Genomic DNA, 19,970 nt, shown 5'->3' with positions numbered 1-19,970 from the left:
AACGCGCATTTACGTCATCTAAATGAGGGTTGCATTTTATTTTGTTTTAGTTACTGTATATATGCCTTCACTACCGCTATTTATAACCACTCCCATTTTTGTATGGACATGTGAAGGGCGATTTCTTGCCACCAACTGCTTTAATTTGCTTTGTTTTTTGGTTGCAGGTTTTCTAATGTCAACGATCGATTTAATTTCAATAATGAATTTTGGCCACCATAAAGTTTTTAATTGAATTCGAATGACTTTACATAACCTTTATATACACATATGCACATAAATAACTAAATATTTACGTATATTTTTCAGGCTTCCATGGACTTACCGCCGGACAAAGCGAAATTACTTAAGAATTACGATGATGAAAAGAAATGGGACATAATATGTGATCAGGTTAGTGGATATCCATACATATCTACAACTCTTTATTGGATGTTTTATTTAGCGCCACCTTGTTTAAAAACCACAGAGGATATAAAAATTCCAGAAAAATTGCGTTTAAAGCTTTAGAACACTCATTTTTCATATGGGTGGGTTAAGACGCACGCCGCATATAATTTAATTTAAGGAAACTATTCTTCGTTCACAAGTTTTGAGTGTGTTATCAATTTTGAGGGATGATCGCTACTCTTAATGAAGGTGTAGAAAGGCCCCACTTAATACCACTAGTTTGGACTGTAATTCCCCATCTGCTGAAACCACTTCTGAGTTCTGGCAGAGAAATTGTTCAACACTCTCCATCTCCTTCTCGTGTAGCTGCGACAGAAGCAATTAAAGGGAACATACGGTTCCCGGAATCGTGCCGAGCGCAGAGATTTTGCGCGCAAATTTAGTTATTCGGTTTAAAGTAAAGTATAGTAAACTCTTATATGTAAGCGCGGAAGGTAAAACTTGCTTGACATAGTTTTAGTGCAGAAACATTGGTTAAAGATAAGGCTTAAGGCGGTAACCAAACCAAGAAGAGAACATTTTTTGAGGTTAATATACTCGCACATACATATGCATGCACTTTGCGGTCGTTTTCGCAAAAGTTATGTGACGAAGTGTAAATTTTATTGTAGTATAATTATTTTCTATTTCTATTTAGTAAATTTATTTTATTATTATTGTAAAAAGTAAGAGTAGAGATAAGGAAGCCGCATGTGGTTTTACGTAGAGTATAGTCGGTCACAGAAAAGTATTTTTAATGCTTCATGTCCGGAGTAAGTTTTCAGCTCAGGATCTTCAGCGATTTTGTAAAAAAGGGCATATTTGGCGTGATGTAGTGCACTTAACTATGCGAAAGATAAATAAATTAAAATTAAAGTAAACTTGGATTATTTGTGCTAAGGTGCCCAGCAACCTTTTGTAAGTAAATCGTCCAAGTAAAGAAAGCTTGTTTGCCCTGCTTCTAGTCCAACAACAGGGAAATTTGCAAATTTTGCAACCAATTACATACATACATACATATATGCACCCAAACATACATACACACAGTTGCAAGCTTTTTAACAGCAGTATTTCTTAGCCTGTTGATAAACATTTATTTTTTATTTTTATATTAATAACTTTTTCATTCCAACCTAACAATCCTAGAGAGCAGTTTCTGCATGCCAAAAAGTTTGGCTTAATTTATATTTTATTTAAAAAAAAATGTTTTTATATATTATTAAAAAGTATTGCGATATTGCGGTTTATTATATGTATGGTATGCGACCTGATTAATGGACATTTTATATGCCTTGGCTTTATGTGTGAATCCAGCAATTTGATCTTTTGTTGGAAGTGCTTTGCCAAGCGCTTTCCAGCAGCGGCCCATACACAATAGTCTTTTTTTATTTACAATTCCATTAATCAGGTCTTTTTCTTCTTGATTGGAGCGAAAACCGCTTCGAGACTTTGGTCGAGTTTAACAAAGCGCCTCAGTCGTTTCTTTCTCGTGCTAAGTTGGAAACACCAAGTGAAGCCAAGTCTTTTTCTACCTGCTCTTTCTAACACAGAGGAGGCCTTCCTCTTTTTTGTTTCTATCAACTGGTACCGCATCCAATACTTTCAGAGCCGGAGTGTTTGTATCCATTCGGACGACATGCCCCAGCCAACGGAGTGCCTGGATCATCTTTATTCGCTACTCTTTGTCTATGTCGTTGTAAAGCTCATACAGCTCATTGTTCCATCGCCTACGATACTCGCCATTGCTAATGTGCAGAAGTCCAAAAATCTTCCCCAGAAACTTTCTCTCAAACACGCTCCATCAGATATTGTCATCGTCCAAGCTTCTGCGCCATACGTTAGGACGGACGTGATGAGAGCCTTGTAGAGTGTTAGTTTTGTTTGTCGAGACAAGATTTTACTACTTAATGGGCTACTTAGTCCAAGGTAGCATTTGTTGGTAAGAGATATTCTCCGTTGGATTTCAAGGCTGACATTAAATTTGTGTTAATGATAGTTCCTAGATAAACGAAGTCTCTTACTTGGGTGTGGATACGCGAGTGCGCCGACTGCTTTTTTGATGACAGTGGGTACTTCGTTTTGTTCTAGTTCTATCCTCTGGTAAATGCATTAGGAGGAAGAAAAATTAAAAAAACTTCAAAGTAATAAAATTACAATGGTAGATAAAATGCTCCTCAGCGGACTGCTATTATTTTGGTTGCAAATGTGCATAAGTTAATTCAAATGCGTCACGTACACATCTGAACGTGATCGAATCTTTGGTGTAGCCCTTTCGCTGCATTTGCTTTATTTGTTATGCTGCAAGAAGCAGAGAGGCAGATTTTCATAGTAGAACGCACTTCCAGCTATGCACCTGTACATGTACATACATACACACTCATACTATAAACGATCCCGAGCAGCCAAATATGTAGCATTGAATAAATTTTCAGCGCTGAAATCGGGCACAAGTGGCAATAAATTAGCTCAGTTGTGAATTTGTATGTAGTGGCAAATAATTTGAGTTATTCCTTGCTGCTGTTACTTCAACCTACTCTGGTTGCACGTGCTGCCTAGCTTTGCACATACATCCACATGCACATATATAAGAACATATTATGCAAGAATACCTGTTTGTAGAACTGCATGGCGGCAAATTTCCTTGATAAGCACGCAATCAATAGGCAATCGAAGCGAATACAGTGTGGATCCAGTCAGCGTTGAAATCAAATAGAGCCACTTGTTGGTGGCGACGTCGTCGCCATTGCCAACAATTGTTATGGGTCATGGTGGCGAACATTAGTCACCCGAAGATCGGTCGTCACATTAAGTGATATCATAAAATCCAACAATAATAGAATTTTAAAATGAAGCACAAGACTTGGAGCATGCTTTGCATTTATCAGAATCATAATTGGCTTTGGTGTCGGCTTTTGTTGCGGCTGTTTTATTACCGATATTACGGTTGTGAATGGTTCGTCATCGCTTATTGTAATTGCTTATCAGTTGCTATTTGTAATTGCAACTTGTAAAAAAAAACAAGAATAATTAAATAGTTGTCGTTGCCCATAGCCACCAAGCATTTCGTTGACACCATTCCATTATGTCTAAAAGGGAGGTGTTCCGCGCATGCGTTCAACCACAAACTTCTTTCATGACTTTTCGCCGCTCCAGTGATTTTTGCAGAATAGTGAGGGATCATAATAATAAACTCTATACACATTTTCTATAAACCAGCCTGCAGAAGATTTTAATTATCTGCTGAAGAGGACGAGAAAACTCCAGTAAAAGTTTTCAGCGATGGAATGAAATAATATACTGATACTTACTTTTCACCTTTCGATCTATCAACTCAGAGGGTTTCAGCACATTGGAGCAGGACCTCCTTTAAGCCGTAAACGAGACTTATACTACAAAAACTGAAACTATTTATGGATTCGGGTGCACCATGAATTGTCATACACTTCTCACAAAAATTAAGGGAACAGTAAAGTTTCCTAAATTTCTTAGTGATTTTTGAAAAGCTGTATCTCGGTGAAAAATGGGCGTACGGAGCTCCGACAAAAATTATTTAGAAGCTTTGAACTTCTAGTTTTAAGATCAGTCAACAATTTGATTTTTTTGTTTTTAATTTAATAAGATAGCAATGCAAAAATGCAAAAAAAGTTGAAAAAAAAAATTTTTTTTTCAATTTCATGTAATAATGTTTAGCCAATGTTTAAAAAAAATTCACTTATTCCTATAATTCTTTTGTAAAATTTTGATCAATCGGTCCGGAAAAACGGTTTGATGGATCGATTTAAAAATTTACAGAGTTATTAGTGGAATATAATATTGGAGGTTGAATTAGTTTTAAAGGTTTTTTTCGAAGATTTGGGGCTTTATTGTGAAAAAACGGTACAAAATATTCTATTTGAAGTATTGGCCATCGCTAGCTACAACTTTCGCCCATCTTTCGGGCAATTTCCGGATGCCGTTTCTCCAAAATTCTGGCCGCTGCTTGGCTATCCATGACTCAACCCATATTTTGGTAGCCTCGTACGAGGAGAACCGCTGGTCCGCCAAATCGAGACTCATATGCCGGAACAAATGATAATCGGAGGGAGCTATGTCTGGACTATACGGCGGGTGGGGTAACACTTCCCAGCCAAGCGTTCCAAGGTATTTTTTGACAGGTTGAGCAACATGCGGCCGAGCGTTGTCATGTTGCAAAATAACCTTGTCGTGGCTTTTTACCATTTCCGGCCGTTTTTCTTTCAATGCCCGACTTAAACGCATCAATTGCAGTCGGTAACGATCCCCCGTGATTGTTTCGCCCGGTTGGAGCAGCTCAAAATATACGACGCCGACCTGATCCCACCAAATTCAGAGCATGATTTTCTTGCCGTGAATATTCTGCTTGGCCGTCGACGTTGATGCGTGGCCGGGCAAACCCCATGATTTTTTGCGTTTTGGGTTATCGTAGTGGATCCATTTTTCGTCGCCAGACACCACCCGATGCAAAAAACCCTTCCGATTTTGTCGCTCGATCAGCAATTCGCATGTAAAAAGTCGCCGTTCAACGTCGCGCAGCTTCAACTCGTACGGGACCCAATGTCCTTGCTTTTGGATCATTCCCATCGCTTTTAGACGCTTGCAAACGGTTGATTTATCAACGCCCAATGATTCAGCAAGCTCTTCTTGGGTTTGGCACGAGTCCTCGTTTACCAATTCCCCCAATTCCGCGTCCTCGAACTTTTTGGGCTGGCCAAGACGCTCCTTGTCTTCGGTGTGAAAATCACCACTTTTGAATCGTCGAAACGAGTACTCACATGTTGAAATCGACGGAGTATGGTCTGGGTAGGCCTCCTGCAGCAATTCACGGGCTTGGGCTGTATTTTTTTTTCAAATTGAAGCAGAAAAGCAAAGCTTCCCGCAAATTGCGTTTCGACGGCACGAAAGTTGACATACTCGGAGCACGAAAACACTGCGTTGTTTATACTTCAGCGAAATGACAGATACTGATAAACAAAGCCTAGGGATGAGGCTTTGTCATGAATATATATTCAGTATTGCCAACGCGATAAAGTGATAAATAGCGCCATCTGTGTGTCACCTTTAAAACTAATTCAACCTCCAATACAATATTAAACTGTAAAAATCTCTGGAAACATGAGTTCCCGCATTAATATTTGTAAGTGAGCGATAGATTTTCTGAAAACCCGTAAAAAGGCGGTTTTTTGTGTTCACTTCGAACCAACGTTAAGGGTAAAAAAAAATTTTTTTTCTTAAAAAATTAAATTAGGATCTTATAGGAAGTTTATTCCACTTTCCAAAACCTTTGTTTGATTTATTGTGGGGTTATTGGTTGTTGAGAAATCAATGACCAAAGATAAAATGGTATTTTTCGTAAAATGCGGATATCTCAGAGAGAAATGATCGTAGCGAGAATTCAAGAAGAGAGCAAATTGAAGCTAAATAATCAAGCTAGTTGACTGTATGGACAAATTTTTCCAAGCCCGTGCAATCAAAAAAAAAAAAAGAAAAAATTTCGAAAATTTTTGTGTCGCCCTTTAACTGACGATTACAAAATTACCGTTAAATAAAAAAAAATTGCTTAAAAATCTTAAAACAGAAGTTTAAAGCTTCTAAATGATTTTTGTCGGAACTCTGTGCGCTAATTTTTCACCGAGATACAGCTTTTCAAAAATCACTAAGAAATTTAGGAAATTTTACTGTTCCCTTAATTTTTGAGAGAAGTGTATTTCAAAGACTAAAACCATATATTTTATTTATATTATTAGAATTAAACGTGCTACTTTTGCTATTCAAATTAATTAATAAAATCTTTAATTTTTCTCCTCGAAATATGACCTTCATTATATTTTACTGAAAATAATATTTGGTACGGAGTTTCGTTCATTTTATGTATAGGCATTTTCATATAATGCATATTAATACTGATGCAATGCCGAAAACTTTTGTCCGCCACTATTTATAAAAATTGATTATTCGCGATGTATATTTCAATTATGCAAATTTAAGTTCCCGGAATAGATTCAGAAATTTTAAAATAAAAGTTTATTCCTCAAATGTGATATTATCACCTTCAAAGTACACAGCTGCAACACACGCTGCACAGCGTTTGATCCAGCTCTCGAAACATTTCCGGAACTCTACTTTCGTTATATCCATCAGAGCCGTCTTTGATTTTTAAATTACTTCTTTTCGGCTGTTAAAACGCGGCCCCTAGTTTTTGACTCGATCAAACAGAAGAAAATTGCAAGAAGTCATATCAGGTGAATTCCACGGCTGATAAATATGACACTTTGCGACGGTGCGTTATCACGGTGCAAAATCTACAGTTGTTTTCCCGCAAATCCTTTCTTGTTGCTTCACGTAAACATCTCATAACGCCCGAATAAAGTCATAGAAGTCCTTATTAACTGTCTGACCTACTGGCAAAACTTTGTGGTGTACAATACCATTGCCACTTTCTTTTGTGACTCAAAACGACGTGTTTTTTGGTCTTGGTTCATTGGGAGCTCTCAACTCACTGACCTGATATCTGAATTGCGTGTCGTACTCTTACCCACGTCTCGTCTCCAGTAATGAAGCGTTTGATGAATGTTTGGTCCCATTCAGCCTTGGGAATCATGTTTTTGGCGATATCAACGCCGTTTTTTTTGCATGAAATTCAGGTCCTTTGAGATCAACTTCGAGCAACTCGGTGCAAACCCAAATCATTAACTGCAATGTCCTGAACGGAATCTTAAGCAATGTTCAAGTGCTTTGCCAGCTCTCTGATGACTAATTTGCTGTTATTGATCAACTATTCTTTCACGATGGAGTCACGATGTCTTTTGAAGCGTTCATGCCACTCGTAAACGGCTGTTTTCTTTAGAGTACAGTTTATCAACATTTCTAAGGTTTTCGCCCTGACAACGATAAACAATACAGTAAGGCTTGAGTGAAAATCTTCTATTTTTTTAACTATTTCTTAGGCTGATAATGCTAATGAATCAGACCTGGTCCAGTGTTGATCATTTACATCGTCAATTTTATTTATAATTCATTTGAAGCCTAAAAGTGAAATTATTTACAATGCTGACAACAAATTTTAAAGTGGATAATAACCAAACTTTAAATATATCGGCCTAAGAGTTTAACATTAGAACTACGAACCGGTCAAAATGACCGGTTGGAACATTTATTTCCCATTTCCTCTTAAATATTCCAATTACATTTTTTTCGATAATGTCATGATTTTTATTAAATTTGTGTATAGAATAATATTATAGATTATTTTGTTCTTACGCTTCCAATTTTCAGAGTTAACTATGTGTTATACCTAAATATACGAACCGGTCATTTTGATCGGTCATAAAAATATCATGAATAATTTTTGTATATTCTTGAAATATTCTTTTTGAATATGGAAAATTCCCGGAATTCAAAGATTTTGCGTTTTCCATATATTATGCGAAAATTTGTATAACTGTAATATGGTATATACAGTTATACTAAATCCGTAATATGAATACAATTTCTACAGTCAGTCTGTAACCCCTATACAGATAAGTTATGATAAATCGTAGCATATAAACATTTCAATTTAGTATTCTTATTTACCGTGTATGACAAATGACAATAAATTGAATATTTTTTATATTTCTTTATAATCTCACCATTATTCTTGCATACATTGCAAGTGGTTTCTGATTGAATAGTTTTTTCATTATTAGAAAGGGAAATAAAATTATAGTTTTCAGTTAGAAGTTATTACCCTGGAAATGGCGTCACATTCGAAAAAAACAAAATTTCTTGAAGATATAAAAAATATATCCGAAGATATATCCGAAGTTGTCTGCAAATCAACAAATATTTCAGCGGTCCAGTTTGATAAAGAGAAAGTCTATGTATCCAGTGATAGTGAAGAGGAGACAATACTCAAGGTATGTAAAAGAAAAAGTCTAAGATTTCCGTCCTATTCCGATGAGAGTGAAGATCAGCAAACTGAAATTGCTAATGGAACTATTTGGAATGAAATCAAAGCTGGATCCTATCCAGGGAGAAAACCAAAACATACCATTTTCAAACAAAAAGTAGGACCTACAGGATATGCAAAAAAAAAAATTGTAAAGAATGTTGTGAGTAGTGTTTTCTCATTACTAATTAATCGTTATATTATACATCATATCATAACATGCACAAAACAAGAAGTTTTACGAGTTACTGGTGAAGAATTGGATTTATCAGAAGAAAAATTCAACGCTTTTCTGGCCATTTTATTTGCGCGTGGCGCTTATGAAGCCAAGAAATTATGTTATGTAATTTTGTTTTTTATGTTATGTAATTACAATGAAAGAATAAAATATGTTTCTTTTGCTTGAAAATTTAATTATCTTATGAATTTTTAGTTTTATTTCTAAATTTCTACTGTTTTGTGTAGTTAAACAAAAAAAAACGGTCAAAATGACCGGTTAGTTGAAATAGGTATATGGTAAATCTTCGTAGTTCTAGTGTTAATCAGCTTTAGAGAGAACGATAATATATTTATCGGCATGATGAGGCATTAGCTGTATTGTTCATTTAGTATACCATTCTAATTCTACTAACTTGAAAAAATTTCAAATCAACGAAGCATGATAAGAAGGCGGAGATATTGAGTGATGGGCTACGAGAGGTTTTCGTTAACCAGACGCCGTTTTTTGTGTGTTAAAACCGGCGGTATGCAATTACATAAGTAGGCTTGCATTTTGAAAGCAACATGAAATGTATGATTTTACAAAAAGTTTCATATTTATGCGCCTTCATACATACATACACTTATACACTTATACATACATAACTTTGCACGCAGTATATGGGCGCTAAGCGTAGGCGTATGCTTCAAGTGTGCCTGTTAGAGTTTATAAAAATTATGAAGTAATTTGTTACGACTCAAAATACAAAGTTGTTTTATTCTGTATATCGCAAAAACTGGTTTATCTATAATGCATTTTATGCTACTGGTTACATACATAATTATTTATAAAGGGTTATTTTTTAAGAGCTATAGGAAAATTAAAAAAAAAAAACACGTAAAATTCAGAAAAATGCATGCATTTTTTATTTAAATCGATAGTACAGTCCATATAATTTAATGTTTGAAGATTACTTCATGCAAATGTTGACCGCGACTGCGCTTCAAATGGTCCATCCGCTTAGTCAAATTTTGGCATACTCTTTCCAATGTTTCGGCCGATATCTCACATATAAATGCTTTAATGTTGTCTTCCAATGCGTTAATTGAATTGTTGAGGCTTGAATAATTGAATAATTGAGGCTTGTCTGAATAGACATGAGCTTTGACATAGCCCTACAAAAAATAATCTAAAGGCGTTATATCGCACGATCAGGGTGGCCAATTGACAGGCCCCGAACGTGAAATAAAATGTTCACCGAACTCGCCTCTCAACAAGTCCATTGTTACGCGTGCTTTGTGGCATGTGGCACCGTCTTGCTGAAACCACATGTCATGCAAGTCAAGCTCTTGCATTTTGGGCAAAAAAAAGTTGGATATCATTTCACAGTTACGTTACGATTCGCAGCATCTTTAAAGAAGTACGGTCCAATGATACCTCCAGCCCATAAATCGCACCAAACTGTGACCTTTTCTGGATACATTGGTAGCTCTTGCAATTGTTCTGGCTGATCTTCACTCCAAAATCGACAATTCAGCTTATTTACGTACCCATTGATCCGAAAATGAGCTTCGTCATTGAACACAATTTTTCGACTTTAAACTTTCTTAACAGAACACGCATTTTTATAATAAAATTCAATGATTTGCAAGTGTTGATCGTTTGTAAGACGATTCATGGTTAAATTATAGACAAAACTGAAGATGTTTGACGGTGAAACAAAACACGAAACGTGCGTCAGCTGTTTAAACCAACTTTTTAAAAAGATAATAGCTAAAAAATCACCCTTTATATGTACAGTTTGTCAAGAAATTGTGTTCAAAAGGCGAAATAATTATTGTTTACGTTTTCTTTCGTAAATAAAATTGAAAGGAAATATCAGAAATACATGAGCCAGTAGAACCATGATTCAATAATAAGAGATTTGCTCAGTAAGCAGCTTTCTTTTTCCTTCCTGACCAATCGGCTCCCTTAGCAAGGCACTGGGTTGCTAACTCTAGAAATTTTGGGTAAAAGTGGAGGCAAATTCGTAGAAAAAAGTTTCGTCTCCCCCTCGCTAGGTGGTTTGTATAGGTATGTCCAGGACCTGTATGCTTAAATCAGGACATCATAGAGTATTTTTTTTTCGGGGCAATGCGCGCAAAAGGTGAGCTTTTTGTCTATTCAAGCCCCATGCATTTCAAATATAGGTTGCGGAAATTCTTCCTAGGTAAAGTTGCCTTAAAAATATATAGTTAGCATTTAGCAATATGTAATTAATCACAGTTAATTAAGTTACACATAAATGAAAGACATAAAAAGGTTTCTTTTTTGAAGGAATTCAAATTTTACAACGAGCTAGCTTTCAACAAAGATCTAAAATAGGGAGGAGTGTTGGGTAGTCTCCGATAGAGAATATGTTGTAGACTTTATTAAAAAAAATCTGGGAATGACGAAATATGTTTCCAATGAACCCACGTTCGCCAAACCGCAATGTCACAAGTGAACCAACCTTTAATAGTTGAATCATGGAGTAGAACAATTTTAAAATTATTTCAGCGGAAATGCTTTTACAATATATTTTTAGAAAGAAAAAATAAATGAAAAACTTGTTTAATATCGACTAGTTTCTGACTCAATCACTCAAGTGCAAAATGTTAAGGGGTTCCGGTGGTCTAGAGCTCGAAAATTTGGGGTATTCTCAGGAATTGTTTTTTACAATAAAAAAAAAAAAAAAAATAAAAAGCGATATTTAAAATTTTTTTGGCTTTTTATTTAACTTCTTTTACATTTTTTTAATTAATAATTTTTAAAATGGCGCTGAAGTTGACCCCACCGAAAAATTGGACCTGGACGGTGTTGTCCATTTTGGCTCTTCTATTTATTTGAAACACAAAAACCAGAAAAATTATTAATCAGTATGGCAGTAGCTATGTCCCTCTACTAAAATACAAAAAATTGACAAAATGGCACGGTTTTGCATTTGACAATCTAAAAACCGGGTTTTTTTTAATTTTTTTAATCAGAAAGATACGAAATAATTCAAATAATAATATGAATCTATAGCCATTGATGTTGTGAACAACATAGTAAAATTTTAGACGATGAATATTTTTTTCTTTTCACAACACCTGGCTGAAAAAAGTCGTTTCGAGATAAATGAGTTTAAAGTGCGCGGACCGCTCTCTACCTAAATAATGGGCTGTAGAAACTATAATATTCTGAATTTCCGCATGAAAATTTCACAGTATATTCTTTATATACTATACTTTCGAAATATCGAACAAAAACAAAACATCGATTTTTTTAAGTTTCTAGACCACCGGGAGAAGCAAAAAACTATGTTTTTTGTGTTTTTATCGTGTTATGGAAAAATAAATGCACATTTTAGGAATTTAATATTGATTTTTATCCGTAAGTACTTACGGGGTTGATGTTCTTTCAAAAAGTAAATACACAATAAAATATGATACTTCGTTTAAGTTTTTACATTTTTTGCAATGCACCACTAGAAATCTGTTTTAATATTGCACGCTTCGGCTTAAAACTCATATCGAAATTGAAATTTTATTCTTCAAAATTATATAACCAAAAATAAGCAGCACTCGTTACATAAAAACATAGTGAATAGACTTTCCATATTTTAACAAATTAATATTTTTATGAAATATGACTCAATTGAACGCAAAAAATGGAAGATTTTTAAATTTTTTAAATTTTGGCCTTTTCTTTCGGTGTGGCAATTGTACCTAGTCGTCATCATAAAAAGGTCGAAGTATGAAGTATGTTTTAAATATTTAATATCAAGGGCGTAAGAGCCAGCTGATTGGTAAAAACTTAAGCATGATTAGTTTATACAAAAATGTATAGGTATATTCAGGATAATGAGCTTTATAAAACTCATTGTTGGCTCCCTTATGAGCTTTAAAAAATCTGCAGATACAAACAATTCGTTATTTATTTATTTTTATTTTTTCTTCTTATTCCTTCACTTCATAAGTACTTGACTTTTCAAGAGAATTTCGTTCTTGGCGAATCAATTGAGAAGTTGTGGTTGTTGTAGCAGCATAAACATTCCCAATACATATATGGGACATTTTTCTGGAGTGTCAGTCCTTGACCGGATATACTTTATACAGCAAGAGCGATAAATTGTGGCAGTCAGCTCAAATTATAATTGGTGTTTGAGTTGTTCATATAAAATAACATACATATCTCTGGGGTTGTGACAAAACAGCTTATCTAATTTTAGAAAGCTTTGGTTTTGAGGCAATAAGCCTTGATTTTTCACAGAAAGGTTTTACATATTTATTAGGATGACTTCTGAACCTTCACCTAAGAGTGATTAATGGTTTAAATTTTGCATTATAACCTAGATACATACATATTTAGTGCATTAATAATTAGCAAAATGTGTTGAATCGACTTAAATTGTGTTGTCGCAAGTGCACTGATACCACTTCATACAAGTGCTGGGCTTGGGATCTAGAATTCCCTGCAGGGAGGCAGTACATATTTTTAAAAAATCTTATTCATGTTTATTTATCAATCATTTAAATTACTGTATGCTGTGTAGCATCCATTTACGACTGACTGCACCAGACTCATCACCAACAGGCTTTTAATTCGTAATGACCTTCTACGACTGGAAATGATCAAAATAGTGATGTACGAGGGTAGTTTGAAGTCCGTGCTAAAAAAAATTATTGAATTGTTGGGATAAACCTTTTTTATTTTTAGGCATAGCTTCCTTTTATGCTTATACACTTCGTCCAACGCTGTTCTTATTCGTTGATCCCTTCCGGAAAATAGGATTTGTCCAAGTCTGAAAAATGGTTACTCGTTTTTGCAATTTGCTCGTTTGAATAAAATATATTTCCCGCCAGTCATTTCTTCAAATTGGGGAACAAATAGTAGTACGAGAGATCCGAGGGAGCCCAGTCTGGACAATGGTGGATTTAAACGAGTTGGATCCATATTTCCATTAATTTTGCGACCACAACTGCACAGGTGGCAGCTAGTGCGTTGTCGTGAAGGGAAAGGACTTTTTTGAAAATCATTTAACTTCATTGATTCAAACGAACGCCTGGTGAAATGTCTACCAAAGAAATGTGGCAGCCGATCAGATTGAAACTTGTTGTGGGTGCTTCGAATAGATGCTACTAACTACAGGGTCCGGCACTCGAAGTTTAACCAATTGAAAAAGCCATAAATTTAGTGTGGAAAATTACTTTTATCCAATTCAAAGTAAAAAAAGTGTGAAAATAATACAAAATTAAGAATCAATTTAGTTTTGCTCGATATGCCGATCCAGAAATGGATCGCAAGCTGCCCGAATGTGACTTGCATGTATTTTGGCCCACTCGCGGACAATGGCGTTTTTCAGCGCCTCGAGACTGGAGAATCTTTTAGTTCAGACCTTGCTCTCCACAATGGTCTAAAGAGAATAATCCATCGGATTCGCTTCTGGTGAATTTCGGGACGTTGTTTTTCAGCCATTCTCGGTTTACTCGAGCTTTGTGAGACAGTGCCGAGTCCTGTTGAAACGTCCGTGGTCTGCCACCGAAATGTTTGTCTGCCCACGGCTTCAAAGCAACCTCCAGAATACTTTCCCGATAATATTTTGCATTTGCCTTTACGTCAGGCTCTATGAAAACGATTGGAGAGCGCCCATCTGCGGTTACAGCGGTCCAAACCATTACATGTGGCAGTATGAACGGTCGATCAAATAAACCCTACCGTTTTGGGAGTTTACAATTTGAACAATCTTCTCGTCAGAAAACACAATGTTCGGAAGTTTATTGTTTTCGGTCAAGCGAAGCAACTCCTTCGCTCGCTCATGTCTGACTTGTTGCTGCTTTGGTGTGAGATCCTGTGCCTTTTGGATCTTGTAAGGCTTGACTTCGAGATCATTTTTCAGTATGTGGCGGATGCTATGGCCGGATATTTTCAGTTCTTTTGCCATTTGATTGGTACTTCGTCGGGGGTTCCACTCAAGCCGCTTCTTCACTTTTTGAACCATTTCACGTGGCATTGCAGTCTTTTGATGACCACCTCCACGACGTTTCGCGATGCTACCAGTATTATTGTAACGACAACGGTGCAATAAACAAAAACTTTATTTACTTTAAGATGCTCGAGCTCACGAACAATCGCTGGTTGTATATTTCCGCCAAATATAATGTAATCACACTATTACGTTTGAAATCCATTACTGATTTTCTTTTTTCGCGTTTACTCTCGGCAAAATCCTTCCGCACAGTTGTAAACAATACTCTGGACTGTCATTTAGCCAACTTATGCCCGTGCATCAGCGGCGCGAGCGGTCTGAAGTTGGTTAAACCTCGAGTGCCGGATCCTGTAAACAGAACCTCGATACGCGCTAGTAGTGCCATCTCTGTGGCTTTGCACGGACTTTTCAAACGATTCTCGTATGTTTGAGTACCGCAAAATGCTTAAAAATATTTGAAAAACATATATACTTACGCACACATTCATACGTATAAAGTGAATTCATTTAGCAAGTATTTGTTATGCACAATGTGTAGATGCAGTAGTTCGTCGCGCGACATGCCCAAAATTCTTAATGTGGCACAGAAAAATTTTGACATGAACATACAAATAGTGATTCATGCTTTACTCTGAGCACAAATGCATGTACTATACACATTTATGTGCCTTTAAATTTGTTGTTTGCTATATTTCTTTGTATTGTGATTTTATCAATAGCCGTCAAGCTTCGGTGGCTCAAAATTCGGTTTTGCCAAACCGGTTAAATGAGTTTTACGCTGATTGCCGAGGCGCTATAACTGTTGTTATTATTGCTGGCAGCTATATATTACCTATGTATGTATATATGTATGTACATTTATTGATGAAATTCAGCTCCCATTCATGTTTCCAATAGTGCCTGTTTTTGGAATATCATGAAGCGTTAAATTAGCAAATTCTAAAGTGACTTTATACCAATGTAACGCCAAGCCTGTAAAAGAGTTCGCACTAAAAGTTTACGGCACCGTGCCTAAAAACGCTTAAAACGCTTCTCGCATCATTTCGTAGCAGCGTGATGCAAATTTATTAAAAGCAGTCAAATTACTGATAGCCAAAAATGGAAAATCCTACATTAATAGGAAAACTCTTCTAATTCCAAAATAGTTTATGCAATTCCAATTTAACCAATCAGATGGCGTCACCGGTTACAGCATAACATTAGATGAAATAGAAAAAGCTGTATGTTCTTCAAAGGATAAGAAAGCTATTGGTCCCGACGAAATTCACGCAGAAATTTTAAAACTAATTGACGGGGAAGGTTTACAGATACTTCTGCACATTTTTAATCACATTTATGATACCGGGTGAGCTACCACAGGATCGGCTAAAACTGTTTTTATTACATTACCAAAAAAATCCAACCCAAAAAAGTGCGAGGAATATAGGCTTATGATGAATCACTCATTAAATTTTTTTTTTTAATAATACTCAACAGAATTTATAAAAAGTGTGATGAAGCCATGAGCCATATGCAATTTGGTTTTAAAGATGGTATGGGAACTCGTGAAGCGTTGTTTTGAGTTTATATTCTTGGCTGGACTTATAGAATCCAACTGTGGGCCACAGCATCAAACCAAGAGTCTACGCACCCTGGTAAACGCTATGTAGGATGTGACGAATGCCCAAATTGATCGGGACTTAAAAATTCGTTTAATAAAAGAGGAAATACAAACCAAATTTAACCAGCAAACACCAGGATCATCTTCAATCACTACCAAATGAACTGGCGTCTAATTCTTATCACCATTACATGTCTTTTTAAGGTTGAAAAGGAAAACACCGATTCAGCTTATCTAAGAGCTACCTATAAAATGTTAAATTTGTTTACTAGAAAGATAAAATCCATGTATTTTAGTATTTCTTATATCATAGATCGTCAACCGTGACGACTCTTTTCTTTGCGTTCGAGCGCTGGGGGAGGTATAGTTACGTTGTATTCAAACTTTAGACGCGTTTTTCTCAAAACTATATTTTTCGAATTGGCGTACACTCGAACAGTTATTAACCGATCTCCCTGAAATGTTGCACACATCTTTTTTATGATATTACTTTTTATGTGAATTTACAAGTTTTTGAAAATTTCTCGAAAAAAATTATTTTTTCGAAGCAAAAATAGTAGGAAAATTCGCCCCAGAATTCATTTTGTTTTTTTCTAAGCATTTTATTCCGCTATTTTTTCCATTTTTTTTTTTAATTCATATAGAAATTATGACATTAATAAACAAAAAAATTATGGGTTTTTTGTATTCAGGCCACCGACGCCGATGCTACAATGTCCGCCGATTGAGAAGCCCCGCTGCGACCTTCCTGGAAGAATTGAGTGTACATCCACCATTTTAAATGATTAAAATAAAAGAAAATTTTTTTTTCACATTATTTTAATGTATAAATAAACTTTATGCCAATTTTGAAAAAATATCTTGACTTCTTCATTTTAAATAATTTTAATGAAAATCAGGGAAAATATGGCCGTTTACAGGTATCTGTCCCCTTAACAGACCGAACTTGGGCTGCGGCCTCAAAAGTATGTTTCGGTTCGGCTTGCCCTCAGCCGAACTTTACAGAAAATTTCTTTATTTTTTTTTCTGGTTCCAAAATTACACAAACACTACATGTTCCAAAACATGATTGAACATTTTTGAGGGTGAATTCGGATTCAGCGCCCACAGCTATCAAACTAAACGCTTCGTCTCAGCCTCGGCCTCAAAAAGTAAAGCTCGGTACCTCGGTGCTTCTCTAGTAATAAATAATATTGCTAAAAACAAAAAACAAATGATACAAAAAAATAATAGGTGCTGGTTTACTTTATAATAATGTTTTTGCTAGGTTATGCTATAGAAATCACTTTGAAATATAAAAAAACGTCTAAAAATATTAAAATTCAAATTCAGGAATTCAAAATAGCCATGACCTTTTTTTTTACAGAAAAAATAATATAGCTATACTTTTAAACTTTGGTAAGATCTTGCTGGGAGCATCTGCAGATTATGACTTAGTTGCGGGTTCTACGACACTTCCTTAATGTTGTAAATTTACATAAATTCAAGAGAAGCTCACAAAATTGAACCAGTATTTTGTTCAGACCAGTTAGAAGCTATACCCTAGAAGACCATCGGTAACAATGAATGGTTGAAGTACCACTCTGGCACTCCCCAAGTAGCACTAAAGCGCCGTTTCGATACCATTATGACCTCCATCAGGCAGATATCTACAGCCAGCCAGTGTAGTTGATGTAATGGAGAAGATTGCTGGGATTCATGGAGGTTGGCGCACTGCCCCAGGCTGTCAATGAAAGGAACGTCCAGTAACCTTAATAATCTTAAAGTGTTCAACAGTCTTCTTCTCTGAAAGATGCCCACGATGTGTGACGATCGTCCAATGACGGGAAAATGCACGGAAAAATATTTCACGTCCTCAAATTTGCTCCCGAACTTTTTGAACTACCCAATATAAGTATTTCTTACTGCGTATCAACATTAAATGGGTCAAAAGCGAACGCTGAACCTCAATTTTATCAATATCAACGATCGGTAAAGAGAGGTGCCCCACACTGTATTGGCAAACGATGTAACGAAAAGTGTTTCATAAAGAAAGGAAAACAATGTGGCGAGTCAGTGCTTTTGATTGCAGTGCGATTTCGTTCTGCACCTACAGGCGAGAATAAAGTCACACAACAAGGCGAACAGGACAAACGAGTTTTCTTTATCAAAACATCAACAAATTGTTGGTAACGCGAAGAAAAAGCACACTTCATAATACACATACACACGCAATTATAAGTACCTATACATGTATGTATATATACAATAAATCGGAGCATTGACACACCCACGTCAAACATACATAGAAAAATATTTGTGCAATAACTCTTAAATTAAAATTTTGATGTGTGCATTGATATAAAAATGGGTGGGCTTTGTATTGATCGAGCCAACATGCAAAAATTATACATTTCAACAAGTGACTGAGGATCTGACATTCTCTCATTGGTTAATCGATGTAAATAAACAATAAACACCAAGAATTATTTCTCTATACTGCATTTGTTCTACAATCAAGTCGTACGGACAGATGACTTTAGTGAGTCATAACTCATCGCATCAGATGATACTATGCGGCATTGCAAAAGAGGTATTACTCTTCGAAAAAGTTCTTTGTCAATTTTGTGTTTGGAGCAGCCAAAAGGGAGACGAAAAACAGAAAATTCAATACATTATTCAGTCCCTCTATAATCATAGTAAACAGGCGGCCAAAAATTTGGCGATCTTTAAGGATCCATACAGTATCAAATGCAACATAAAATCAGTTGTAGGCCAATAATCGCAAATTATGATAAAATCACGGAAATCGTAGGCAATTTTCCCATTGCCCAGGAATTGAAGATTGATCAGAAAAAATTTTGGATCCATTTGTAAAGAGTCTTTCAAAAGTGATGACTAAATGTCTGTAGTGAATAATACCTAGACGGTATAAATCGACAATTCAAAGTTTAAGAAACTGGTTCTGTGGAGGATAGAAAAAGGATTGACAGGCCAAAAACGAGACGTTCTGTTGAGAATATTGCGGTTGTAGCGCAAAGTGGCGTTGAACAAAGGCGACATCTCGACGTTATCAACAATTAGGCATTCATGAATAGACTTGTTGGCTGATTTTATCTGAAGTTTTGCCCATGGTGGACATTTAAATGATGTAATTTTTCACATACATACGAGTATAATTTTTAAGAGCCGTATTTGGAATAAAAACAGTCAAATCTGAAAGAGTCTACATTTTTACATGTTTTATTTATTTTTACATGCTTGGCGGCCACTGTAGTGGAATGGATTGATGCTTGATTGCTATTCGGGAATGCGAAGGTTTGAATCTCTGTGGAAAGCAAAATGAAAAAGTTGTTTTTATTAGCGGTCGCACCTCGATCCAAAGCGCGCAGCACACATTGTCAAGGATTGGCTGCTTTACCATGCTCCAAGGCAATTAAATACACCACCGCAAAGCCCAGATTTGAATATTATTGAAATTGCTTGGGAAATTTTAGATCGAAAAATTAGAAAAAATCCGATTTCAAGGGCTTCAGTACTCAAAGAACGATTAATAGAAGCTTGGAACAATATAACTTCTGCAGAGTTAACAAATTTAGTCACCTCGATACCACGACGGCTTCAAGCTGTAATTGATGCTAATGGTGGACGAACTAAATGCTAAGAAGCAATATTACTTTGTGTTAAGTGAAGTTTTTCACACTGGAGTAAGATATTTGTGTACTGTATGTAGACTTTTGCCAACCTTGGTTTTAGGTTTTTTCGCCATAGCTTTGCTATTTTAAGTTAATGTATGGATTTTTTTAAGTTTATAATGATTAGAAGAAGC

The 19,970-nt window shown here is 35.8% G+C and overlaps 1 protein-coding gene across 6 annotated transcripts in view; it reads left to right on the top strand.

Annotated features, from left to right (window-relative positions):
- Nucleotides 1-290: 290 nt before the first annotated feature.
- Nucleotides 291-19,970, top strand: part of LOC128860834 (formin-like protein) — a 57,794-nt gene continuing 38,114 nt past the window's right edge. For all 6 annotated transcript variants that reach the window (XR_008454305.1, XR_008454304.1, XR_008454306.1 and 3 more), the window contains exon 1: nucleotides 291-393. Coding sequence is in view for 3 of the 6 variants with exons in the window: in XM_054098596.1 (XP_053954571.1) it covers nucleotides 316-393 (78 nt within the window). In the remaining 3 variants the exon portion in view is untranslated. The remainder of the gene's footprint in view (nucleotides 394-19,970) is intronic.

Source organism: Anastrepha ludens, chromosome 4 (genome assembly GCF_028408465.1).
Source record: "Anastrepha ludens isolate Willacy chromosome 4, idAnaLude1.1, whole genome shotgun sequence".
Classification (NCBI taxonomy): Eukaryota; Metazoa; Arthropoda; class Insecta; order Diptera; family Tephritidae; genus Anastrepha; species Anastrepha ludens.
This window is presented reverse-complemented; position numbering and strand designations above follow the sequence as displayed.